This window comes from Phodopus roborovskii, unplaced genomic scaffold (assembly GCF_943737965.1).
Source record: "Phodopus roborovskii unplaced genomic scaffold, PHOROB, whole genome shotgun sequence".
NCBI classification, from domain to species: domain Eukaryota; kingdom Metazoa; phylum Chordata; class Mammalia; order Rodentia; family Cricetidae; genus Phodopus; species Phodopus roborovskii.
In genome coordinates this window covers 2062827-2088214 of record NW_026126651.1, presented here as the reverse complement: position 1 = coordinate 2088214, position 25388 = coordinate 2062827, and the positions used below count along the sequence as shown (strand labels likewise).

Here is a 25388-nt window from a genome sequence, read left to right as displayed (position 1 = left end):
CTTCAGTCTGTCCTTCCAAGCCCCCAGTGTTTAAAGCACCCCACCTGCCGGGCCACACCAGATGTTTTAGATTTTACAAAATTACTCAAGATCTTACAAAAGGAAAAGCAACAAATATTGAAAGATTAATGTTTGTTAATATAAAAATGTTTGTTTAAAAATACTGATTTTATTTATTTTGGTTTATCAAGACAGGGTTTCTCCATGTATCCTTGGCTGTCCTAAAACTCGCTCTGTAGACCAGGCTGGCCTCTAACTCACAGAGACCCACCTGCCTCTGCCTCCCAAGTGCTGGGGTTAAAGGCGTGGGCCACCACTGCCGGGCCATTGTACAACTCTCAAATCACATTCCATGAATGAGGGAAGTCAGGGCGTGGCTCTGCCCACAGTGGCTGGGTCTTCCCACATCACACATGACCAAGGAAATATGGCCCCCGGACTTGCCTCCAGGGCAATCAGTCTAGCGAGACATTTTCTCAGTTGAGGTTCACTCTACATGACTAGATTTTATCTAGGTGACAAAAACCTAACTGGCACACAGGTCCCATGTGCCAAGCTGAGAAAGACCTTGAACTTCTGGCTCTACCTCCTGAATGCTGGTCCGACACCATGCCCAATTCACTGCACCAGCTGAGGTACGTGTCCAGCTCCCTCTCGCCATTTTCGTGTTTTTAAGCAAGGGTCAGGAGGGTACACACATGACATGGGACGCATGTGGATTCGGGGAACCTCCTTCCACGGGGCCCTGGGGATTCCTCCCAGGTCACCAGGATGGGTGACAGGTGTCTCTCACCAGCTTTATTTTTGGGACAGTCTCACCATGCAGGGTGGCCAGCCTAGGGTTCCGCACGCCAGCCTGGCCTTGCTTTCCCTCATCTCTTGCCCCTGCCTCCTGGGTGCTAGCCAGTAAGCACCTGGTCATTTTGCAGAGAGCACACAGGGACGAAGCCTGGCAATAGCACTAAACACACTGAGCAGACCCAGAGACGACGTGGAAACACGCGTCTTCTGACGTGACAAAACCAACGAGGGCTTTGTCCCAAGGGTCTTTGGGAATCAGGCCGCTCGCTCAGCGGCTCCTTCTTTACCGCCATGGGAAAAAACGCACATTTTAAAAAGCTGCGTGTCCCTGCCCTTCCTCTTTCTTGAATGGAAAGGTGTGAGTAGCCCGGGTGATTGATTGCTCCAGCCTGGACTACCTAACTAGGCAATGTAGAAAGTAAAGAATTGTAGGAGAAGGTAGCTTGGATACGCATTGATGCCACAGGAGGGCATGGAGCGGAAGTGAGGCTGAACCAGGCTGCGCATCATTGTGATGGGAGCGGGTGGGTCCGGACCCAAGAGAAGACTGAAAGGACTCGGTTCAGTGACCAACGAGAAGCGAGGGGTGAACAGTCGAACCCTGTCCTGCTGTTTCGTCAAGCACAAGGGGAAAACCCTATGCCACTTACGAAGCCTGCGGGTGGTCCAGCGCCACCAACACTCGCCCCGCCAGCGCGCATGCGCTGGCTCTGGGCCTGGCGAGCCTCGCGAGGAGTTCTACGCATGCGCCACCACGGCGTTCAGGGTCAGGGAACCTGCGGGCGCCTTCGGCCAGGTGTGCGCTTGCGTGGGGACGAGAGGGGCGGGGTTTGGAGGGAGCCGCTCATTGGCGTGGGGACGAGGGGCGGGGTTTTGAGGGAGCCGCTCATTGGCGTAGGGACGAGGGGCGGGGTTTTGAGGGAGCCGCTCATTGGCGTGGGGACGAGGGGGCGGGGTTTGGGGAGCCGCTCATTTGAATTTCTGGCGGGAAAGGCGCGCGTGAGCTCGCCTCCTCCGCGCCGTTCGCAACCGCCGCTCGCGGTCGGTGGCTCCGGCTGAGTCCCGAGAGGCCCGGCGCAGGTGCGAGCTGCCTGTGACACTGCCCCGCAGGGGCCGCGTCAGAGCCACGCCCGACCCTGCAGCAGCGTCGCCTGCCAGCTCCGAGGTCTGGCCAAATCCCCTCAGGTGAAACACTCCCTGGGAAGCCTTTCCTTCTCCTTTTCGCTTTCTCCCCGACACGGGGTTTCTCTGGGTAGCCCTGGTAAACCCAGAGCTCGCTCTGTAGAGCAGGCTGGCCTCGAACCCATACTTACATTTGCCTGCCGCTGCCCCGCCCCCGCCCCCAGTTCTGGGAGTAAACACGTGCACCACCGCTACCCGAAGGCCTTTTGGGTTTGGTCCTGGAGACAGGGTCTCCTCCCTCGAGCAGGCAGTAAAGGCGTGTGCCACCCCCGCCTCCCAAACATGCCCAGCTACAATCTTCGAGAAAGGTTGAAACTTAGCGGTTAGTCATAGTGTGTGTTGGTTTTGTTTTGTCTTGTTTCGAGACAGGGTTTCTCTGTGTAGCTTTTGGAGCCTGTCCTGGAACTCGCTCTGTAGACCGGGCTGGCCTCGAACTCACAGAGATCCCCCTGCCTCTGACTCCAGTGCTGGGATTAAAGGCGTGCGCCACCCCCACCAGACAAAAGTGACCCTTATTTTGACTGACCTGGCTGTTCCAGAGGCAGGGCAGCAATGTCAGCGCGCACAGGAGGGAGTCCGTATGCACACAAGGGACTGTGACAGGCAAGCCCTCAGATGAGAACCCAGGGAGCTGCAGGCCTGGGGAGGACATGCTGAGTTTCTGTGGTCCTGGAGGGTAAAGGACATGGAGATCGCTGATGGACAGGAAAAGTGGTTCAGGGGTTGAGAAGACTTGCTTTGTGTCAGCTTGATGGCTCATGCCTTTAAGCCCAGCACTCTGAAACAGGTGGAGCTCTGAGTTCAAAGTTGGGCTAGTCTTCATTAAGCTCCAAGCCAGTGAGGGCTACAGAGGGGGCCTTGTTTTGTTTACAAAGAAACAAAACCTGAAACAGTACTCTTGCAAGTCACCCAGCTGAATTCTCACCGCCCACAGGGCAGCTCACAACCATCTGTAGCCCCAGTTCCAGGAAATCGGATGCCACACATGTGGCGCATACGTATGTAGACAAAACACACATAAAATAAAAACCTAAAGGGAAGAAGGCAGTCCTGGTGAGTGAAGCACCTTCCTGTTGAGGCAAAGAGATCACAAGTTCAAGGCCGACCTGGCCACCTTGGGGGTGGTTTTGTCTCAAAATGAAAAGGCTGGAGTGTAACTTAGCAGTAAAGTAGTGTGGGATTGACTAGTGAGGCCTGGTGCCTGGTTCAGCGGGAGAGCGCTTGCCTAGAGCCCACCAGTAGATTGACTGTGGCTTAAACGTGGAGAGCAAGCGGAAAGTGGCTCAGGAGGCCGGCAGTCCAAACCCAGGACCAAATGAGCAGTCCCCGGGCAGGATGGAGACACGCAGGCGACCCAGAGAGACCACAGTAGGAGCGGCAGGCATGATAGACCCAAGCAGGCCCTTCCCCGAGGTGATGGGAAACCAGGCAGGCCAGCTCTGCAGCCTGTGGGAATGGGCTGGAGCCTGGGAGGGACCTGGGACATGGGCCCAGGGAGAGCAAGGCCTAAGGCAGGAAGAGCAGGTGGGGTCTGGGACAGGGAGGGTGACTTGACAGGTTACAGGGAACAGAGGTGGCCACAAGCCCTGGGGGCAGCTGCCAACCCCACCCTCTTGTCTCCCCCTTTGATCTTGCTGCCTGCTCCCCAGCCCTTACTGCAAATCCATAAAAACAGGTTGGCGTTGGGGTGCGGGCGGCAAACAGGTTCTGAGAGCCTGGGGCAAAGATGGGGCAGTTCAGAGCGGCAGGTCTGAGAAAGCCATTACTTTGCTTGTCCTAGGAGCTATCTGGGCAGGCTGCCCCTTTCCCGACCTTCCTAGCAGTGCAGGGAAGGTGGGAGCTTCACCTGCAGCAACAGAGAAGCGGGAGTGGTCCATGGACCCGCCAGAGGACCCGGCTAGTGGTTCCACTGCACAGAGTAAGTGTCTGTCTGGAGGGGGGGGGAGCAGGGGGGTCAGACAGGGCGGGCAGAAGCAAAGGATGGCGGGGTAAGTGTCAGGTGTGTGCCTGCCCGTGCGTGCGTGTGTGTGTGTGTGTGTGTGTGTGTGTGTGTGTGTGTGTGTCGTCCCGTGTTCAGATTGCGGGCCAGTGAGATCTCCTGGGGTAAACAGGTTCCCTGTCCCCTCTCTCCCTGCCGCGCCTCTGGCATCTGTCCATCACTTGCTTGGTCTAAGACTCCCCTGGAGCGTGACTCCACAGAACCTATTCCACTCTTGCTGATATTCTCCAGGGTGTGTACACACACACACACACACACACACACACACACACACACACACACACACGTCTCTCAGTGCAGGAGGTGAAATTCAGGGTTTTGTATGCGCTAGGCAACCAGTCACCACTGAGCTGTGCTCAGCCGTGCTGAGCTCTGGGTTTTTGTTTTTTGAGACAGAGTCTGGCTTTGAACTTTTCACTCCTCCTACCTCTGCTTCTCAAGTGTTGAGATTACATGCATGCTCCACCATGCTCAGTTCACATATGTAACAATTTCTTAAAAGAGAAAAGCTGGCAACGGGCTCATACCTGTAGTCCTAGAACTGAGGGGCTAAGACAGGAAGATAGAAAGTTCAAGGCCAAATCAAGCAGGTAATGCAAATGGTAGGAACTGATTTCATTAGCTTTGTGTGCGTACAAACTGCTTTCTGCTTTAAGCAGCATAGAAACATGCTGAGTTATTCCTGTTTACAGAAATGTTTGAGACCTAGTGTGTGGTGTTTCACACTAACAGAACACTCTGGTCCATCTTTGCCCCTGCTCAAGTGCAGTCAGCTTCTGCCCACCGGTGCTGCTAGCCAGAGCACTGCCTGCTTCCTTGTTCTTTGTGGAAGTCTGGTGCCTTGTGGGCAGACGCAGATACGTAGGTGTGGGAGCCAGCACACATCAGCTCAGGGAGGAAGGTTTTCACGGGGCCAGCCCCTGAGGATGAGCTAACCAGGGAGAGCCAGTCTGATTGAGAAGCTCTTTCCTCTAGATAGTCGAATGGGGTCACTGCAGGAGTATCTTGTCTTCCAGGCTCCTGGATGTTCACAGGCAGGCCTGCAGCTTTGCTCAAAGCTGAGATCTGCACCTCAGCCTGGAGTAACTTCTGCAGATGGCAGGGTTTTACAGGCGGACTAGAGGGCTGCCTGGCTTAAGGGGAATGATGCCAGCTAACCCTCACCTGCACCAGCAGAGGGCGGGCAGCCATCAGGAACTATGACCATAGCCTAGTCGACTCCTGAGACTGCCCTAGGAAAGTAAGGGTTGAAAGACAGAGATGGCAAAGTAGAAAGAAGGCCCTTGGAACAGAGTAACAAGATGGGAGGGCAGGAGAAAACAGGATTGAGGGACACGGGACAAAGGCTGGACATGTGAGAGAGATTGGGGAAGAAATGGGAAGAAATATCCCAAAAGAAAAATAGAGCTGGAACCTGGCAGAGGCAGATGGATCTCTGTGAGTTCAAGACCAGCCTGATCTACAGAGTTAGTTCCAGGACAGCCAGGAATATACGGAGAGACCCTTTCTAAAACCAAAAATAAAGAAAAGATAGAGGCAGAGCTGGGAAGTAAAGGAGGAAGGAGAGGGCAGAAACAGTGCCTCTCTCTTAGGACAGTGTGTCTGAACCAGTGTCATTGCTGGGCACAGCCCTCCTTTGTAACATTGGATGATGAAGAGCAGTAGAAAAGCTGAAGTCTGCCTCCCCCACCTAACCTGGGCGCCTAGTGCCCGTGCCCTCCCACGGGAGCCGGAAAGGGTGCAAATCAAACTGGTGCGATGAGTCTGGAAGGGTGTGAGGGTGAGGAAGAGGGCTCCTGTGCGGGAGGCGAGTGTAGCAGCTTCTGATGCTTCTGCCTCAGACCCATGTACAGGGTTAGCAGCTGCCGTGGCTCCGATGCTCCTAAAGTGTCTGTAGTTAGGTGCCAAGCAGAGGCCCACACACATCTTGTCCCAGTCTCCTCTAGGAAGGAAGTAGCTTTCCTAGAGCACACTGCTGAGGCTCAGACCTGAGACCTGAGCCTCCTGGGGGTGTGGGACCAGCTGCTCACTTCATCCCTAGCTCACACTCTAACCCTGCAGCCAAGTGCGGTGGGCATTCATCTCAGCAAGCCAGGCCAATGGAAGGTATGAAAGCGCCTCCAGCCTGGAGAAGCTCCATGGTGTGGAGCATGTATTGCCTGCCTGCTATATTCGTGAGCTGTGAATATAGCTGTAGATTAGCAGATCCTGGAAGAAGCTAGGCACATGGGCACACACACACAATGCCCTACCAACACACACACACATTACATATGTGTGTGTACATATATTCACATAGACACACACGTATTGCACATACACACTGAGCATAGCACACATGTTCACATATGGGGGTGGAGCATCCTTCTCAGTCGTCTTGAGGGATTTTACTGGTATGGAAACAGACCTCCCAAAGAAAAAGAGTCTTGCCACAGACATGCTGGGTGCTGCCAACTCAGGGGAGACTACCAGGAGGCTCTGTTCCCAACCCCTGCCCCCCTGCTTAGACAGCCCCATTCTTCCGCTTCCCCTTGGTGCCGGCCCTGAGCTCCTCCAGCGCTGATGACTGATGACGCCATGCTGTGGATGAGAGACCTGGTCCCTTGGGCAACGGAAAGGGCTGCTGGGAGGGATCAATGTAGGCGCCCACGCCTTATCGGATTGTTCCTGGCTCCTGGGCCACCCCCATCCTGGCTCTTCCCAGAATCCTCTTCCTTGCTTTCCTCAAGCCTGGTGCCCTTTGCCTGTAGCCTGGGAGGCTGGAGGTGGGAGTCATCTCAGAGCTCATTAATGGCCCCTGAGCCCAGTGGGAACAAAACATTAGGCAGATAGCAGGGGGCATTCCCTGGCCTGAGAGAGGGGCCCAGTGGGAGCAGAGACTCAAGAGCCTTACTGGAAGCCTCCTGCTGTCCTGTGTCCCAACCACAGACAGCTCTGAGCAAATTATCCCCAACTCAGCAGCAAAGTCCCGTGTCTCCTCACTCACTGCCGGCCCTCATTTCTCTACAGTGTACCTCTGGGAGCAGCCTGAGGGACTGAATTCAGGACCACTGCTCAGTCTAGAGGAACAAATCCTTAACTCCACATTTGAAGCCTGTGATCCTCACAAGACAGGTGGGGGCTGGGGAGCCACATGGGGGCTGGGTCCTTGAGGAACAGGAAAGTGCCATGGGTAAGGGATGGAGTGGGAAGCCTGGCTCAGCATTGAGCACTGCCCTGGCTCATCCTTTTTGGTCTACTCTGAGATGGACGGGAAAACTTGACTCAGGGGAGGGACTTGCCCCAGGTTCCTCTGCATGCCGTGGGACTGTCACCAACCCACTGATGACAGTAACTGTCCACAAGCCATGGCCTGCCCCATTGGCCATTGCCGAGTCCCGTCCTCCCCACCATGCTCTGTCCCAGGCACTGTGGCTGTGACACACCTCCTGGCCTACCTGGAGGCTGTGACGGGGCAGGGTCCCCAGGATGTGCGCCTCCAAACACTGGCCCGAAGTTTGGACCCTTATGGGGAAGGTGCTGGAGCTACTGTGCAGTTGGACACCTTTCTGGTAGTCATGCGGGACTGGATTGCAGCCTGTCAATTGCATGGGTGAGTCCCTGCACCAGCCGCCCACCTGCTCTGCAGCCAGGGACCCCGTGCGTGCGGTTAGCTTGAGGCTAAGGAAAGGCTTGTGAAAAGATAGGGAAGGGAAAGGGGTCTGAGGGTGACGGTTGCAGGGGCCCAGGGGTAGAACTACAAGGGGCTGACAATAGGAAGAGTTGCCCTTCACAGCCCAGGCCCTGCCATCTGGCCTTACCCTCCACCCACAGAGCCATCTCTCCAGATGTGCCCCCGTCCACCGCCCAGACCCCGACAGGCACAGGTCGTGGCTGTGGTGGCTGTGGGGGCTGTGGGGGGACCTGAGCCCCTTGCCTTTGATACAGGGGATTAGAGCGGGCAGAGGAGACCGCCTTCGGGGGAGCCATGGCTTCTCCACACCTGCCATCTGGTGAGACTATTTATAGAAGGAGACGGGTGGCGGGGGTCAGCGGGGTTGGGGGGGGGTTTCTCATCTACTCACTCCACACAGCAAGGACCAAAGGATGGGGCTTTTGCTCCGCCCGCAGCTGTGGTGGCTTTGTGCGACAGTCCCCTCACCCTGGGCTTTGGGTCAGGGTTTCCATCCCCTCCTCCCAGCTCCAGCTGGGAGTGTAGAGGCTGGGGAGACTGCAGCTTCCTTGCTGTCCAGCTGAGGGGCCCTAGGGCACCTCACTATTGAAGTCTTTGCTTGGCACAGGGCAGTCTTGGCCTGCTAGGCTCCTCCTCTTGGCCCCGCCCACCCCCACCTCTTAGACCTGCTTGCCTTTCCTTGATAAGAGCTGTTTCTCAGCCCTATATGCTAGGGTGCTGGGTGCAGCCCTATATGCTAGGGTGCTGGGTGCAGCCCTATATGCTAGGGTGCTGGGTGCAGCCCTATATGCTAGGGTGCTGGGTGCGGCCCTATATGCTAGGGTGCTGGGTGCAGCCCTATATGCTAGGGTGCTGGGTGCAGCCCTATATGCTAGGGTGCTGGGTGCAGCCCTATATGCTAGGGTGCTGGGTGCAGCCCTATATGCTAGGGTGCTGGGTGCAGCCCTATATGCTAGGGTGCTGGGTGCAGCCCTATGTGCTAGGGTGCTGGGTGCGCAGGACCTCACACCCTAGAGTGCGCCACTAAAGGGCGCAGCGCTGAACCCAGGCTGCAGCCCTCTTGGCTTGCTTGCTTGCTTTGGTTTCAGTTTGGGTTTTTTTGAGACAGGCTTTCTCTGTGTGGCCCTAGCTATCCAGGAACTCTCTCTGTAGACCAGGCTGGTCTTGAACTCATAAAAATCACATCACCCTGCCTCTGCTTCCTGGCTGCTGGCATTAAAGATGTATGCCACCACACCCAGCTCTTGGCATTCTCTTGAACCTAGAGGCTTCTTCAGTCTTGGGGACGGGAGGGATGTGAGCAGCAGAGGGTTGGGCCAGGTCAAGTAAGGAAAGACACAGAGAGAAAGGAGGCGGCAGCAGCGGCTGGGGAATGCCCAGGGAGAGAGCACGCAGGGGTGTGGTGGGAGGTAGGATAAAAGCAGCTGAACGCCAGCCCTGGCAGACCGTGGTGCTGAGGCCTGAGGGAAGCTAGGCAGGAGAAGAGTGGGCTTGGGAAGTGGAGCGACCTTGTTTCCGAGTACCTGGCTGAGCTCCAGGCAAGCATAAAGCAGCCTACGTTATAAGAGTCCTTCAGCCCAGGGAACCCAAAGCTACATGTGGGAAACTGGGCTGCCAGGGCCCTGGGAAAACTCCTGGGTCCTTTGACACCCAAACTTTTAGTCGGCAGAGAGTCCAACCTCCTTTTGTCTGTCTCTTTCCAGCATGCCCAGAAGCAGAGGAGCCAGCCAACCTAGAGAGCTTTGGAGGAGAAGACCCCAGGCCTGAGGGGTGCCTGTCCCCCCCACCCCCACCCCACTCCATCCTCTCGAGCCTATCTGGGGCCTGGGAGTGGGGGCATTGGAGAGCCTCCCAGGAGAGCCTTGGAAATTTATTCCGATTGTCTCCAGAGGAGCCCTTGCCCGAGCTGCCAGCACCTGCCCCACCTGGGAGACGGGGACTGAGAGCCGGAGCCGGAGCCACGTTGGTGACCAGGCCCTTGCTGCCTTCAGGCCTGCCACCGCGGAGCTGCTGAGCAGCCTGGAGGACCTAGAGCTCAGCAACCGCCGCCTTGCTGGGGAGAACGCCAAGCTGCAGCACAGCGTGGAGACCGCTGAGGAGGGTTCAGCGCGCCTAGGGGAGGAAATTGCAGCCCTGCGCAAGCAGCTGCGGAGGTGAGCGTCTGTGCCCGCCTGCCTACCAAAGAGCCTGGGCCTCAGGGACAGAGCCACGCTACTGCCCCGCCTGTCTTCCGCCCCTTTCTACCTGGGTCGCGTCTCCTAGCTCCCTTTTCTTTCCTCCGCCCCTCCTTTCATTGCTGTGTGGCCCCGTGCTCTCCCAGTGAAAAGTGAGCAATGTCCCACCCGCACCCCAACCCTTTCCCTGTGGCCCTTGTTCTAGCAGGGTCTGTCCCCAGGGAACAGTGAACAGTGTCCCCCAGTCTGGCTGCTTTGTCCCACTTCCCTGCCTCCTCTCTCGTCTGTGCCACCCATCAGCACCCAACAGGCCCTGCAGGTGGCCAAGGCTATGGATGAGGAGCTAGAGGACCTGAAGTCTCTGGCCAAGAGCCTGGAAGAGCAAAACCGAAGCTTAATGGCCCAGGCCCGGCACACTGTGAGTGCTAGCCGGTATATCTGGCTATAGCAAAAGGGCAGAGGTGAAGGGGCAAAGGTTACGGGACTTCTGGGTCCTGTTCTCCCCACATTCCCCCAGGCCTACCTGCCATGAGCCCTCAGCCCAGCTCTTGAGTGACAGTATGCCTCAGTTCAGGGAGGGTGACGGCCGGGACTGCAACCGACTCTGTGCTCTCTGGGGTGGGTCAGGAGAAGGAGCAGCAGCACCTGGCGGCTGAGGTGGAGACTCTACAGGAGGAGGTAAGCTGAGGCCCGCCCACCTCCAGGGGCCCACAGGCTGTGCCCCTGGGCTCAGGCTGTCTGCATTGCCATGCCCCCACCATCGGGAGCAAGCCAGTGGCTTCACCACATGGGTCGGTGTAAGGTTAAACCAGAAGATGCCTAGAAAACCCCTAAATCGAGGCAGGGTATGTAGGCTGTGCACAGGAAAATCCCGTAAGCTGGTGTTGCTGCCATACAATATTCAGGAGTCTGAAGCAGGAGGAGTTTGAGTTCAAGGCCAGCCTGGGCTATGTAACAATACTGAAAAAAAAAAAACCATGTCAGTTAGCGTTATTTATATCAGTATGTTGGTTTGATCCCTGGCAATGCAAATGAAACAGCAAAAACTTCTAGAACATTTTGAAGACACCTGCAGAAGCATGATGGGCCACCTTCAGGCCTGCGATTCTTCCCTTCTCTTCTAAGCTTTTGTGTTACATTTTGGTGCTGGAGATGGAGCTCTGGGCCTTGGGCATGCTGGGCAAGCAGCCACCAGGCCTGGGTATTCTCCAGGAGCCTGCACAGTCAGCCGGGTTGTGATAAGGGGGATATGATGGTGTTACCTGAGGGCCAGCCCCTGCAACTCAGACCTGTTTACGTTCCTGTTCACTCTTGAGTTCTGGTCCACGCTGAAACTCACCGAGTGTTAAATGATACCCACACCATCCCTCCTCCCCACAGTGTTCACATCCCAGGCAGCATTGGTCCTCACTTGACCCCCATCCACTTAGCCACCCCTGGGGAGGTCAGAATTGCCTTCAGATCTGGGCTTAGCCCTTGCTCTGCCTGCCTCCTCCTGGACGGTGGCTTCAGCTCAGGCGCTCAGGGGCCTGCACCTGTGTGGTCTCCCTCTGCTGCCCTGCAACAGTTCTGGGTGAGTGGGAGGGATGCTCACTCAGAGCAGCCAGGACTTTTCAGCTCCCCCCCCCCCCAGTTCTCTGCCTCATGGACCCCAGCTCCTCTCCTGAGTCTCTGTCCTGTGTTTGCACTGGCTTTTTACTGAAACCCTAGGCCTCTCTTCCCTGTTCTGTGGCTCCTCTTGAGCTGTTACCCCTTCCAGGGCAAGGGGAGTCCCTGGGCAGGATGGCTGCTGCATTCAGTCGGGGTAAAGTATCTTGTAGAACATTTTTTAAAGATTTTAATTTGTCGATGAGTGTTTTGGTTGTACGTATGTCTGTACACTATGTGAGTGCTTAGTGCCTGTGGAGGCCAGAAGTGGGTATGGCATCCCCTGGAGCTGGATTTACAGATGGTTGTGAGCCACCATGTGGGTGCTGGGAATTGAACCTGGGTCCTCTGGAAATACAGCCAGTGGTCTTAGCCACTGAGCCATCTCTCCAGTCCCCAGAACATTTTTTTGTTTTTTTAAAGAATGAAGGAGATGTAATCCCAGCAGGCAGATGTCTGGTAGTTCAAGACTAGTCTGGTCGAAATAGTGAGTTTCAGGACAACCAGTGTTATGTTGAGAGTCACAGCTCACAGGCGCCCAGCTGTGCTGGCTGTCCTGTTTGCTCCCTGATGTCTACAGCATCTTCGGGCTATAACATGCCAGCCCCAAGGGAACAGGCCATTTATGCCCAAAGCAGTTTCTGGTGTCTGGGTTATCTGGTGGCTCAATGGCTTTTTTTTTTTTTAAGTTCTACTTATTTATTCATTCATTTATTTATTTATTTATTTATTTATTTATATGTGTGAGTGCTCTGTCTGCAATGTATGCCTGCACACTAGAAGAGGGCACCAGATCTCATTAATGGATGATTGTGAGACACCATGTGGTGGCTGGGAATTGAACTCAGGACCTCTGGGAGAGGAGACAATGCTCTTAACCAATGAGCCATCTCTCTAGCCCTGTTTTTGTTGTTGTTTCCCTTAAGTGATGGTATACTGAGAATGTGTTAGGCAAGCAACACTGAGTCATGTCCCCAGCCCTGGATTTTTTTGTAATAGGGTCTCACTGTATAGTATGGGCTGGATTTGCCTTCTGCCTTAGCCAGGTAAGATCTGGGACTGTAGGTAAGCTCCTGCATACCCGGTCTCTCATCAGTTCTTTTGTTTTGTTTTCCTGCTTGTGGCTTTATAGTCACAGATGGCTCAAGGCAGATGAGGAGGCACCAGCCACAGGCACAGTCCTGCCTCTCCCTGTAGAAAGGAGCCTGGGAGGGTGTCTCACCTTCAGCATGGAACTAAGACAGCCAGCCAGATGGGGTTGGGATGGCAGCTCCTTTAACAGGCAGGGTTCCATGTCACCAGGGCACATGATGCAAGACAGTAGAGTCAGCCCTGTGAACCAGCCACCAGCATCCCTGCCTCCTGCCCCTACAGAGGAACTGTCGGCATGCTAACTCCATAGCTAGAGCTGTTCTCAGGTCCTGGCTGGCCTGCTGCAGCTATCCACTGACATCTAGAGATTGAGATCTCAGGTTACAGTCGGGCCTGCTAAAGTAACGGGACACTCAGCCTCCAAAGTTCTGGCTGCTGGCTGAATCCCAAAACCCACAGCCCTGCTTCTGCAGAAGGCTGCAGGGTGCTTTGGGTCCCAGCAGGTGGACAGTGTTGACACAGCACACTCCCAGCTGCCCTTCCTCCGCCCTTCACCCAGCAGCAGCCCAGGCTGCTGAGGTGAGTGAGAGCCATTGGTGGCCTGGAGCAGGAGCAAGGCTGGGAACCAGAAGGGGTGGCCTCTATCTCCCGGGGCTCTGCAGAAGGATGACTGTGTGTCAGGCTTCAGGTGCCCAGAAACTTGGACTTTGAATTTTCATATCCTTGTTTGTTTGTATTTTTTTGAGACAGAGTTTCTGTCTGTCCTGGAACTCTCTGTAGACCCGGCTGGCCTTGAACTCAGAGATCAGCCTGTCTCTACCTCCTGGGTGCTGGGATTAAAGGCGTGTTCCATCACCGCCTGGCTTGTTTTTACTTTTGAGACAAGGTCTTGATGTGTAGCCCAGGCTGGCCTGGCACTCAAAGCAATCCTCCCTCCTCAGCTTCCCTGGTGTTGAGATGATGGGTTATTTCCTCACACCCAGCTCCGGCCTCCTGGGGTGAGCCTTAGGCTAGCACTTTCTGCTTCCCCTTCCTTGTCCCCACTTCTGCCCTGTGCACCTTGTGGCTAGAGTGACACCACTTGTCTTTTGTCACCCAGGGCTTCATCTGCCCCATGAAAAGGTTGAGCATTACAAGTGGGCCTGGGGCCTTTAATCCCAGCACTCTAGGGAGGCTGAGGCAGGCGGATCTCTGTGAGTTCAAGGCCAGCCTGGTCCACAGAGTGAGATCCAGGACAGGCTCCAAAGCCACAGAGAAACCCTGACTCTGAAAAAAATAAAATAAAATAAAAAAATAGAGGCAGGATTAGATATCACACAGAGGGGGGTGGCTTTGCCAAGTATTTTAGCATCTATTCAGTTTCCTCTGTAGAGCCGAGGGAAAGAATGCTATTAATGGCTGTACAGCCACAACAGGGTTCTGTTACAGAGCTGATGTAATGTGCACAGTGCAAGCCCTGGACCTCCCTGCCTGCTGCAGGGAGGGAAAGGGGCACACTGGGGACATGTGGGGTCCACATCTGGGGACATGGTGTCTACACAGGCCTGGGTAAAGTCGTCTGTGTGCCAGCCATAGTCTCCACGCCAGGCAAACAACAAGACTGGTTGATTTTGTTGCTAACTTTGAGTTACGGTTTTGCTGAAGGAAATAAGTTGTCGTGAGTAGGTAAACACTGAGGTTGTTCCGGGGGAAACGGGAGATCTGATTTCAAATGACTGAATTAGACAGAGAAGCAAACTATATGGGGAAAAGAAGAAACCAAAATATAACTATTGCAGCTGGGCATGAGGGTTAGATGTAGTGGCCCATACCTGCTGGAGCAGGAGCATCATAAGCTCAAAGCCAGTCCACGCTATGTATTGGTGTGTGTGTGTGTGTGTGTGTGTGTGTGTGTGTGTTTTCTGGGCTCATACTTTCCTTTAGTTTTGTATGTTAGGAAACAAGAGTATGTATCTGTAAACATTCATCTCTAACATTTATATCTGGTATATTCGAGGCACTACCGACTCTGCTCTAAATGTCTGCGGTCATTAACCTTCACTGGCCTGTGTTAGCATAAGAGTTTTGTGATCCGGAACATATTACTCCATTCCTCTGTGCCCAAGTTGCCTTTATCTTTAAAAACGGAAAAGGAAATGGAATCTCACGTGCCAAGTGCTTGGAACTTATTCACTCACTTGACTCACAGGGACCCGGTGAAGTCCAAACCACCTATGGAGAGATCCCAGCTGAGGGCCCAGCAGGGTGGTGGGAGAGTACAGGACTGAATGTCAGCTGTTAGCATTGGCACTGCGACTGACTGGGTGAGCAAGGCTGTTTTCCCTCCAGAACGGGAAGCTGCTAGCAGAGCGAGATGGAGTGAAGAGGCGGAGTGAGGAGCTGGCCATAGAGAAAGATGCTTTGAAGGTGCAGCTCACCTCCCGCACCCAAGTCAGCATTGCACTGCTGAGAGAGAATGGGGTCCTGCGTCAGAGCCCACATGGCTCAGGGCTGCCCAGAGGCTCAGCTGGAGTCCCCTTCCGAGCAGCTGACACCCATGGGTGTTACTGGAGGCTGAGGGGAGGCCTGGCCGGGACCTGGTGGGGGCAGTAGGAGGCTGAGGGGAGATATGGGGGCTGCTGGGAGGCTGGGTGAAGAGATGAATAGGCTCCTTCCTTGGCAGCGGCAGCTCTGTGAGTGTGAACAACTCATTTGCCAGCGCGAAGCTGTCCTGTCAGAGGTGAGGGACAGGGAGGGGACAGGCCTGCCCTTAGCATGTCTTCCTAGCCCCTGCCTCACGTGGTGGGAGCCCACCCAGCTCTGAGCCCTGGGCAAACAGCCCAGACAGGCCTCCTCGGGTCAGTGTGGCCTGCAGGGTCTGGAAGCTACTCTGTTCCAGACTTCCCGGCTCAGCTAGCTTCCACTTCAGCAGCCTCATGTCTTAGGGGGCTCAACCCTGGCTCTGTGTTCCCCAGCGTACCCGCCATGCGGAAAGTCTGGCCCAGACGCTAGAGGAGTATAGAGCCACCACCCAGGTAGAGTGCCCGTGGTACCTCCAGTGCCATCTTTATGGGGTCTTGGCATCTGCGGCTCTCTGTCTTTTCATTCTCCAGCCCTTCCCCCCCCCCCCCGTCACCCACCTCTCAGGCAGCTCCTGTCCCCTCCCTCAGCAGAGTCTGCCACCGTAGAAGAGTCTCCTCTGCCTTTGTCAAGCTCATGGCTGTGCCTTATGCTCTGGGCCTCTGTGCTCTCTTAGTCTTTGTGAGTTTCTGGCACTGTTTCTTCATCCTGGTCCCTTGGCAGTTTGTATCTGTGAAGGGGAGCCCAAAGTATGTGGGGTTCCACCAAGGCCCACGCTCTGCTTTCCTTACAGGAACTAAGGCAAGAAATCTCGAACCTGGAGGAGCAGTTGAGTCTGAGCCAGGAAGGCCCAGAACAGTGAGTGGATGGTCAGGAGGGGGACGGGGATGAGTGATAGGTCACAGGCGGGGGGGGTGGGGGGGGTGTCAAGTGGATGGTCAGGCAAGAAAGGGCAGGAAGGGGCTGGGCCACAGGGTGGAGGCTGCAGACAGACCTAAAGATAGGCCTCCCCCCTGTGGCCAGGCTCCTGGAAGCAGCTGAGGCAGGAAGAGGAGGCTGGGCCACGGCACTGCCCCCATCCCTGGACTGGGAGATCCAGGCTATCTGGCAGGTGAGCTCTGCTTCTATGGAATGTTCTGGAGGACACGAGGATGCAAACTCCATGTGTCCCTGTGCAGACCCTCACTCCTGACCCATAGTCCCAGAGGTCTCACACTGCTGCCAGAGCAGCACCTTAGTCACCACCTTCTCCAGCTTGCTCTTCTCAGCCCCAGCCCTGAGAAGTCCCCTGTGGCCATGTCCCATAACATCTCCTCCCAGTCCCCTGTGGCCATGTCCCATAACATCTCCTCCCAGTCCCCTGTGGCCATGTCCCATAACATCTCCTCCCAGTCCATGGTCCCTTTCCTCATTCCCCCTCCTGTTCCAGACTCCCGCCTACCAGTCTGCCCGGCTCCTCCACCTCCATCCTGCTGGGGCCCCCCTTGCTCTGGCCCTCCCAGGTTCGGATGCAGCCTCTGTTTTCCAGGAGAGGGATGCATCGGGTGCCAGCCTCTCCAGTCCTCTGTGTGGAGTGTGGCGGTGGGAGGAGGCTGAGTTTCCCTCCGAGGACCCCGCTAGGGAACAGGTGAGCAGAGGGGGCTCAGCCCTCCTGGTCTGTCATCTACTCCTTGAGTTTACCAGAGATCCCGCTGCATGCTAATGGCACAGCCTAGCCAACAGGACACACCCCTGCCCTCAGACTGCCCTGGAGAAACCCTGTGGTCACCCCTTACTTACAAGTGCGCCTATTGTGGAAGACAAAAGTGTCTGAGGAAAGTTGCTGGGCAGTGGTGGCGCATGCCTTTAATAACAGAGCTTGGGAGGCAGACATCTTAGAGGACATCTTAGAGGCTACAAGAGCAGCCAGGTGCACAGGCCTGGAGGTCACCAATTACTAGAAAACTGTTGGGATGGATGTGGTGACTCGCTAGACCTGGGAAGGCCGAAGCAGGGGGCTTCCCGTGCATTTGAGGCCAGCCTGAGCTAGAGTTGGACCCCATCTTGAAAAGAAAAGAAAAAAAGGAAGAAAGATGTGGGGCAAGGTGGCCACACAGCCATATCCCAGCTCCTAGGAATTAGAAGCAGGAGAGGGTCAAAGCCATCCTCTGCTACATAGTGAGCTCACACCAGCTCCAGCAACATGAGGACACTCTCTGAACACAACAAAATAACAAGTTTCAGGTTAGTGGATGTCAGAGGCACAAAGGAGACACCTCTGGCTCTGGGCCCATTGGAGGATCGGGGAAGAGCCTGAGGACCCCAGAGGGAAGTGGGAAGAAAGTACTGAGCCCCTCCTGGCACAGGCTGGTGCATGGGGGCACTCCGGGAATAGTGATCTCTAGTCTCAAAAGGAGCTGCGGAGCCACCAGCATCCATGGCATATGTGGCTTTTCCTGGGTGCTGAGGGTGCCTGGCTGGAGTTGGGTCAGAAGCTCAGAGAGAAGGTTCCCTGGTGCAAAGAGTCAAGGAGACCAAACCTTAATGTTCTGCAGAGACACTTCCAGAGAGAGGCAGTGTCCAGAGAAGGAAGTAGAGCATCATCTTTAAGGTAAGGAGTGGTTGGCAGAGCCCTCTCTCCCTCAGCCACAAGCGGTGTGGCTCTGGCTGTTGGAGGGTAAGGACCATGGCACTCTGCAAGAGCCAGCATCCTCCTCTTCCATTCCTCAATCTGTGGCTGCCTCATAACGCGGGGCCTGGCCCTGCCTTCAGCACACCGTGACCCTGGTAGCTCCAACAAGAGGTGGGCACCTGGACCCCAGGGAGGCTCTTAGGGGCTGTGAGAGGAGACCGCAAGGACCAGGCTGGACAGTACAGGGTTACAGTTATTACCTACAGGGAGCCAGAGATGCAGGAACAAGGCCGGTGGGGTCTTGAGGGCTCTCAGCCATGGAAGACCCTGCAGGCTGTAGAACCAGTCTTGGGCACCCATTCCTTGAGGGACTGGTTTGAACCTCCATGGGTCCCGAGTCCAGCTCTGTGACTGATGGGGGTGTGTTTTGAGCCCTGAGGCTTTGAGTAAGAATGGAAAGCGCTGATGTCTGGTCAGAGGGCCCCCCACCCGCTTCCTGTGGTGCCCCCCTTCTCCAGATTCCTGCTGTCACAGCTAATGAGACCCCTGCACAGCCTCTAATTGGACTTGCTGGGCAGAGCTGAGATTGGACTGCCTGGGTGCTCTGAGCAGTGTGACCTCCAACGTCATCGGGAGGGAGGGAGGGTGGGACATCCAGCCCACTTTGCTGTAGGAAGCAGAGGACTTGGGTGTGACAAACACTGGGGCCCAAGATGGGATGAGGCAGGGGCGCAACCTCAAGGGAATGGGGACTCAACAGCTTACAACCCAGGGGATTGTAAGGGGGTCACACTGTATAGTGTGACTGGGCTGGGAGCAGCTGTGTCTGAGCCTGCTGGCTTGATGGCAGCTGCAGGGCTGGATCCCTGATCCTCAGGCATAGTCTGGTGTCAGGGGCACCTGGGTCCCTGTGGAGCCATCAGCCTCTGGAACTTGATACCAGGGCCTCCAAAACTGCTCCTGAAGCATACGCTTGAGGAAGCATGGGCTAGCACACCTCAAGAAGTGGTTTGGACATGGGAGAGCCCGATGGTGAGGTTTCAGGGCTGAGAGGGGACGTATATTCCCAGTCTCTTACAAAGCCTGAAAGACTAAGGCTAAGAAATGGGTGCCAGAGTTCACACCCTGGAGTCTGTGGTATGGAGGAAAAGCAGGAAGCTGAGGTCAAGGACTTCTGCGACTTTTGGGGTCACAAGCTCCCAAGAGTTGGTTTTTGTTCAGTCTCTGAAAAGCATACATAGGGGCCAGCCGACCCTAAGGTGTCCACTCTATCTGCAGCTTCCTGTGGGAAGAGAACCAGGGAGGGGAGGCCAATGATGTTGTTTGCTTTAGGTTGTCCAGAAGACAGGAAGAGCATGAAGAAGAGGAGAGCTGGACCCTGGTAGGCAAGCCCTAGCATCCTTTCCATCCCTACAAGCCTAGGGACTAGTCTCAGCCCCGTCCCCCAGCTTGAACTCCTCAGGAACAGACAGAAAAATCATTTGGTCAGGAGATAACAAGGCCCTCAGTGCAGCTAATGAGAGGCGGGGGTGGGAGTGGAGAGGAGGCTGGAGGCCGTTGGCAGCCAGGATGCTCCCCAGAGACCCCAGCCACATAGGTACAGGCTGCAGCCCTCACACCCTGAGCCTGGAGCCTCAGACGTGGCCACACCCCCAATGCATCACTAACTCCCACCCCCTTCCACCCTCTGTGGGGGGCAAGGTGGCGATCTCCAGGGGAGGTAAAGGACTTGATGAGAGACAGTCCAGGCTCTGGAGTCCTTGCCTGCCTTGCCGCACTTAGACCTCTTCAGGGAGGAAGTCCTGCTCTCTCTTTCTGCTCAGTTCTGGGCCAGCCAGTGTGGGGCAGGACCTAGCAGTTGGGACTGATATGCTAGGTGGTTTGCCATCGTCATGGGCATTGCATTTGGAGCAGCTGTGGGCATGTGAAACCCTGGCTGGCACAAAGGTTTGAGACAGGAGGAGTGGCCCCAGGCTGGCAGAGCCTTCAGGAATGGACTGAAGGAGACAGCTCAGCCACAGCCCATGTGCCCAGCATAGGGACAGGCACCCGTAAACCACTGCCCGGGGGCTAGAGACCTACAGAAGCAGCTGGAGCAGTGCTAAGGCTAAGTCCCACCCTGTTACTACTGTGGGCACTGAGCAAGCCCTGCTTCTTTCCGCACTCAGTCAGCCCTGTGAAGGGGGGGCCGTCATCCTCCCTGACAACGTCTGTGTGGCCTGCATCCAGGGTACTGACCAAAAACTCTGATGCCCTTCTTCCTCCCAGATTGACCCCTCCAGCCCTCTGGGAACCCCTCGCCATGAGCGTGTCCCAGGAAGCTCTCCTGAGAGGTAAAGGGACACTGGGGAACTGGGAAAGGGTTAGGACAGACCAAGCCTAGCAATAATGCCCTTCCCATCTGCCCTCCAGCTGTCAAGAAGTGCCGGAGGTGCAACAAGCCCTCGTGCCTGTGGTGAGAGACCTGGTGCCAGTCGGAAGGCCCTGGGCCCGGCACTGCCCGTGCCCCCAGCGCCCCCCAGGGCTTAGGTGTGCCCTTCAGGTGTCTCCAGGGGTTGGTGGGTGCCTCGTCCCCCTAGGGCCGCTTTCAGCCTGCCCTGCCCCCTCCAGAGTCAGCCAGCACCCGCTGGTCCCCACACCCATCTTGGGCCTGCTGCTGCTGCTGCTGTCCATCCTGTTGCTCAGCCAGTCACCGACGCCCTCTTGGCCACACCTGCAGCTCTACTACCTACAGCCCCCACCAGTGTGAGGCACCCTTCCCAGCAGACCCCATACCACACCCCCCCTGTGCCTCCTTCACTGACTCAGCACACGGCCCACGCCCCTACATCCATCGTTTCTATGTAACCATGGCCTCTGGCTGTCTCCTGTTTTCTGACAATAGCAAATCATGCAGTAATGACCAGCACAGGATGATTTTCCTCATCAAACAAGTTCGAGGGAGGACAACTGGGTGTCAGCTGAGTCACAGTGGTACCCAGGGTTCCCAGGCTTTCTCCATCCTTCTCTCCTGCTTCTGAGGCTGCTACTGCGGCTTCCTCATCATAGAGCAGGGTTGGGGAGAGCTCGCTGTCCCTGAGTTGTGTCTGGTAGGTACGCTTTGCTGCTAGGGAGACAGTAGACCACAGCTTGCCCCTTGGCACTGCTAGTACACCGCCTGGTCAGTCAGGGTGTGTCTGGGCAGGAACGCCAGAGGCTTCTCTGACAGCTCCTCACCAGCAAGGCCACGGGTGTGCAGACCTCTGAGCCCTCCAGCTGGCACACTGCTGTGAAGGGTCCTCTGGACCATAAGTGCCCCACACCAGGGTCATGCTGCCAGTAACGCGGACTACATCCTCAGCTTCCCTCGAGTTTTCTCTACCAACACTGGCTCCATGATTTGCAAACACGGGGCCAAGGTGGGTGTGACCCGAGAACACCATCCCCCACCCTGTGCATTCAGTTTTGAATGGTACTGCAGGTGAGGTACGGGTAGCAGGGGAGGGTGTTGCAGGCAGGCAGTCCGTCAGCCGGGTATCCCAGCCGTGGGAAGGAGACTCGGGTGTGATTCAGGAGGGGCAAGCTGGCAGCCACAGCTGGCGCCGCAAGTGTGACGCAGAGCTGGGGCTAGGGCTCCAGCCCAGAAGCTGTTCCTAGTGCCCGGGAGAGGGCCGAGATGGGCGGTCTCAGCCACTCTGAACAAGAGTGGCCGCCTATGGAGCCAGGGGGTCTGAGCAGATCATGTGCGGGAGGACGGACAGGCCTGAGCTGGCCAGAAGGTGGAGGGATCCGCGGGAGAAAGGTTGGTTGTAGAAGGGCGAAGGAGGGGGTTTGGAGAAATGCGAGCGCTTTTGGCTGCACCCTGAGTCCTGCGGCGAAGCAGCCTTGTGTGTGCTGCAGACAGCCGCCAAAACCCGGATTTCGGGGCGTGAGTTATTACCTCGCTGAAGCTGTGGGCGCTGCCTGTCACCCGTTTCCGCACCGTAGCCCAGGCTTTAGAGCAGCGAGCAGCAGCTCCGCCCTCATGGCGTAAAGGCCAATGAGTACTCGGTCCGCCTCCAGGAAATGCAAATTTAGGAGGGCGGCCTTCGACCCTCTGTAGGCCAATCAGGGCACGGTCCGCTAGCCCCGCAAGCTCGCAGAACTGACGGATGACTTGGGGGAGTGCGGCCTCCGAGAGATGCGGGCTCTGATTGGTTGCCTGCTCCAGCACTCAGGGCCGCCCGAACTGAGACCTCAAGGAACAAGAAGCCCGTAGAGGGTAAGGACCTCTGGCCCTACCCTGGCGTGGTGGCGTACACCTGGCAAAGGCTGACAGATTTTTGTGAGTTCGAGGCTAGCCTCGTCTAAAAACTGAGTTTATGGACAGACAAGACTGTTATACAGAGAAACTGTCTAGAAACAGCCCGCCCCCCCGGGGGGGGGAAGGGCGGGGAACCTAACACAGCCGTGGTGGTGACGCACGCCTTAATCCTGACACTCAGGAGGCAGAGATCGATGGATCTCGGAATTCGAGGCCAGCCTGTTCTATAGAGCGAGTTTCAGGACTGCACAGAAAAAAATAATTAAAATGATTAAAACCCAACCATCGCAGAGCTGGATTCCCACCCCCCACCCCCGCAGCTTCGACAAAAGGAGAGTGGAGTGGTGGAGTGGTGAGGGGACCCGGAAGGGCAGACTCGGGCAGGGACCCGGGAGGCTGAGGGGATCGCTTGCAGTTAGGCGGCGCTCCCCGACCTTCTCCCCCCCCCCCCCGCACACCCATGCTAGGGCAGCCCAGCAAGAAGGCGCAGTCGCTGCGGGGCAGGCTCTTTATTGGGCTCAGGGCGCGTCCAGTAGCATCAGCTTCTGCATGTACGAGTCTAGCCAGCGGCGGCGCTCCAGGGCGGCTAGCAGGCGCGCGCGCTCCCGAAAGGCTGCGTCGTCCGCTAGCGCCAGGCTGCGTCGAGACAGGGGAGTACCCAAGTCTGCCCAGGCCCGGCCGGGGGCGCGGAGGCTGCAGGAAGAGGATGCAGTTGGCTGAGGGCCAGGCCCCGCCGGCCACCGGTTCCCATGTGTCCTAACGTCAAGCCCTTCCCCACCCCCCGCGTGTTATTTCGCCTTCCCTTGGGGGGCTCGCCTCCCTTTCCTGGGTGTCCGGGGTCACACACCTACCTGAACACACCAGCGAGGGGCAGGGCAACACCTGAGGCAGGGCCGGTGCCCCAGGGCACAAGCAGTAGCAACAGCAAAAGCAGCAGCAGCCGCTCTCGGGGGCTCCTGGACACCTGGCAGGTCTCCATCACCTGTGGGCACAGGGGACAGGCTCTCGATGTTACCATGCCGCCCAGAACCTGGGAGCCCACCCTGAACCCCCGCCAGCCAGCCTCCCGCGAGCCCCCCTACCGTGCTGTGGGCTCAGAGCAATGCTCACATCCCCCCCTTATATACCCGCACAACCCCCGCCTTGGCAGTGACGCAGGCTGGGCTGGGGGCGCGGGGTCACTCCACCCCACGCTCATTAGGAGCCGCCAGCGGTAATGAGAAGCCTGGTGGGGGCCTCTGCTGCTGTGGCCGCCACCAACTAATTGGGACCCGGAGCTGGTACTGAAGAAGAGTGGGGAGGACAGACAGAGAGGTGGACACAAGGGTGTGTCAGAAGGATAAAAATAGAGACTGCAGAGGGGGACCATTAGAGCACAAGTCAGGGACACAGAGAGGCAGAAAGAGAACGGAGGAACCAGAGAGAGAGGGGGGGGGGGAATAACGTCCAGACAGGACAAAGGCAGGGAGGGCCCTCGGAAGGAAATAACATGAAGCGAGGCAAGGCCTGAGGGCTCTGGAGATGGAGAGGAAGGCTGAGAGAGGTGGGTGTGGAAGGGCGGGCGGCCCGGCAGAGGCAGAAGAGATGCCAGTGTGCAGACAGGTGAGATCACCATCGTGAAGTGGGCCACCCCGAGGAAGCCTTCCCCAAAGGGACACTGGGACATGGTGAAGATAAGGCCCAACCCACCCTGCCTGGCACGTTTAAAGGAGGCTCCCAAGGCCACCCCACAGGGCAGGCCACCTGTCTGACCAGCACTCGGGAGCCAGAAGCAGGAGGATCACGGCAGTTCTGAGGCATAAGGGTGCTACGTAATAGGACTGTCTCAACGGAGGAGGCGAAGAAAGAGGCACATCCTCCTCCCATATCACAGGCAACGTAGGTCAACAGGAGCCTGGACTCCTACCTCTGCAGACGGGGGTGTCTAAGCTTGGAATCCCAAACCTGAAAAATGTCAACACAGGGCCTCAGAGTCCTGGGTTCTGGCAAAGGGACACCTGGAAGCCTGGACTCTTTAAAGGGGACAGAGTGGTCTAGTAGGATTAAAGTAGAAAGGTACCAGGCACTTAGATCCTTGGGCTTGGGACTTTTGTTTTCAAGGCAGGGTTTCTCTGTAGCCCTGGCTGCCCTGGAACTCAGTCTGTAGAGCAGGCTGTCCTAGAATTCACAAAGATCCACCTGCCTCTGCCTCCCAACTGCTCCGATTAAAGGTGCGCGCCAGCACCACATGGCTGAGCCCAGAACTCATATATGGGGAGTTTGCTTTATATCTATTGGGTTGGTAGTTTTGTGGGGCCTTTTGTGTATGATTGGTTGGGTTTTGGTTTTTTGTTTGTTTCCGTCAAGGCTTCACACTGTAGCCCAGGCTAGCCTGGAACTGATTCTGTAGCCCAGGATAGCCTCAAATTTGTGGCAGTTTTCTTGCCTCAGCCCCCAAATGCTAGGATCAAAGGCATGGGCCACCACTCCTGGCTCTTAACACACAATCTTGCTAGCCTGAATCTCACTATGTCACCCAAGACAGCTCTGAACTCATAAACCTGCTGCCTCAGCCTTCCAAGGACAGGGATCACAGGGATCATGGGCCACCATACCTGGCCAGACTTGGGCTTCAAAGGGAAAATACCTTGGTTAAATCCTTCCTCCTCTGCCCTAGTGCTGAGGTCCTGTCTCTGTTTCTTTAAGAACCTCAGCTTGTTGCTAAGCTCCCAGGATTCCCCAGGGAGGGGGTCAGGTGCTTCGCCTGTGTACCTCTGGGACCCCTAGTGCCAGCCCCTCCCAGTGCCATTTAGCGACACTCCCTGCCTGCCTCTGTCCAGCGCTGATCGTCCGCTCTTGTCTTGGACACCACTGAACAGGTAAGAGACCCCATGACCCCAAGTGTCCCACCCACGACAGAAGTCACTGGACACCCGGCTCCATCCTCATCAAGAACAGCGCTTACTGTTCTGACTCCATCCCCATCAAGTTGATGGGGCTGCACCTCACATCCCTGTCTCTGGAAGACCTGGAACTCGGGTCCAGACATCCTCTACCCGTGGTCCAAGGATCCCATGTCCTCTCCCCACTCCCAGGTCCCAATATTCAAGCTGCTAAGCTCCCTCGGCCCTTCACTGTGTGGGGACTCAGAGCCCAATCGCTTCCTTCTCAGGGCCAGGGAGCCTTCCTCCTCCCTCTGACTCAGCTTGGGTCCCAGCTTTTCACTCTTAACCTGTAGTGTTAGAGCCTGTGCAGTCCTGGTGTCTTTAGAGCCCTGGGAGAAGGTTGTCCTGTGTCCCGGACCTTAGCCATCTGATGCCCTTTGAAGGTAGAATCTAACATTTCCGGGAGCTTGAAAAGGTGTCATTATGTCCCAATTTTTCAGCTAC

The 25388-nt window shown here is 56.4% G+C and overlaps 2 protein-coding genes across 2 annotated transcripts; one reads left to right on the top strand and one right to left on the bottom strand.

Annotated features, from left to right (window-relative positions):
- Positions 1-2668: 2668 nt before the first annotated feature.
- Positions 2669-20487, top strand: Kash5 (KASH domain containing 5). The gene is made up of 20 exons (XM_051174228.1): positions 2669-2697; positions 3633-3901; positions 6992-7096; positions 7388-7574; positions 7910-7974; positions 9359-9425; positions 9647-9808; positions 10130-10247; positions 10457-10507; positions 14897-14974; positions 15231-15287; positions 15523-15582; positions 15921-15985; positions 16151-16238; positions 16656-16754; positions 17662-17717; positions 19071-19119; positions 20007-20071; positions 20151-20267; positions 20349-20487. The coding sequence occupies exons 1-20, from the start codon at positions 2669-2671 to the stop codon at positions 20485-20487; spliced, it is 1926 nt and encodes a 641-aa protein (XP_051030185.1).
- Positions 20488-22519: 2032 nt separating this feature from the next.
- On the bottom strand, positions 22520-23038 carry Pth2 (parathyroid hormone 2). The gene is made up of 2 exons (XM_051174358.1): positions 22872-23038; positions 22520-22713 (listed from the first exon to the last, which is right to left on the bottom strand). Exons 1-2 carry the CDS (start codon positions 23036-23038, stop codon positions 22539-22541), a joined length of 342 nt encoding a protein of 113 aa, XP_051030315.1. The 3' UTR covers positions 22520-22538.
- Between the last annotated feature and the right edge of the window lie 2350 nt (positions 23039-25388).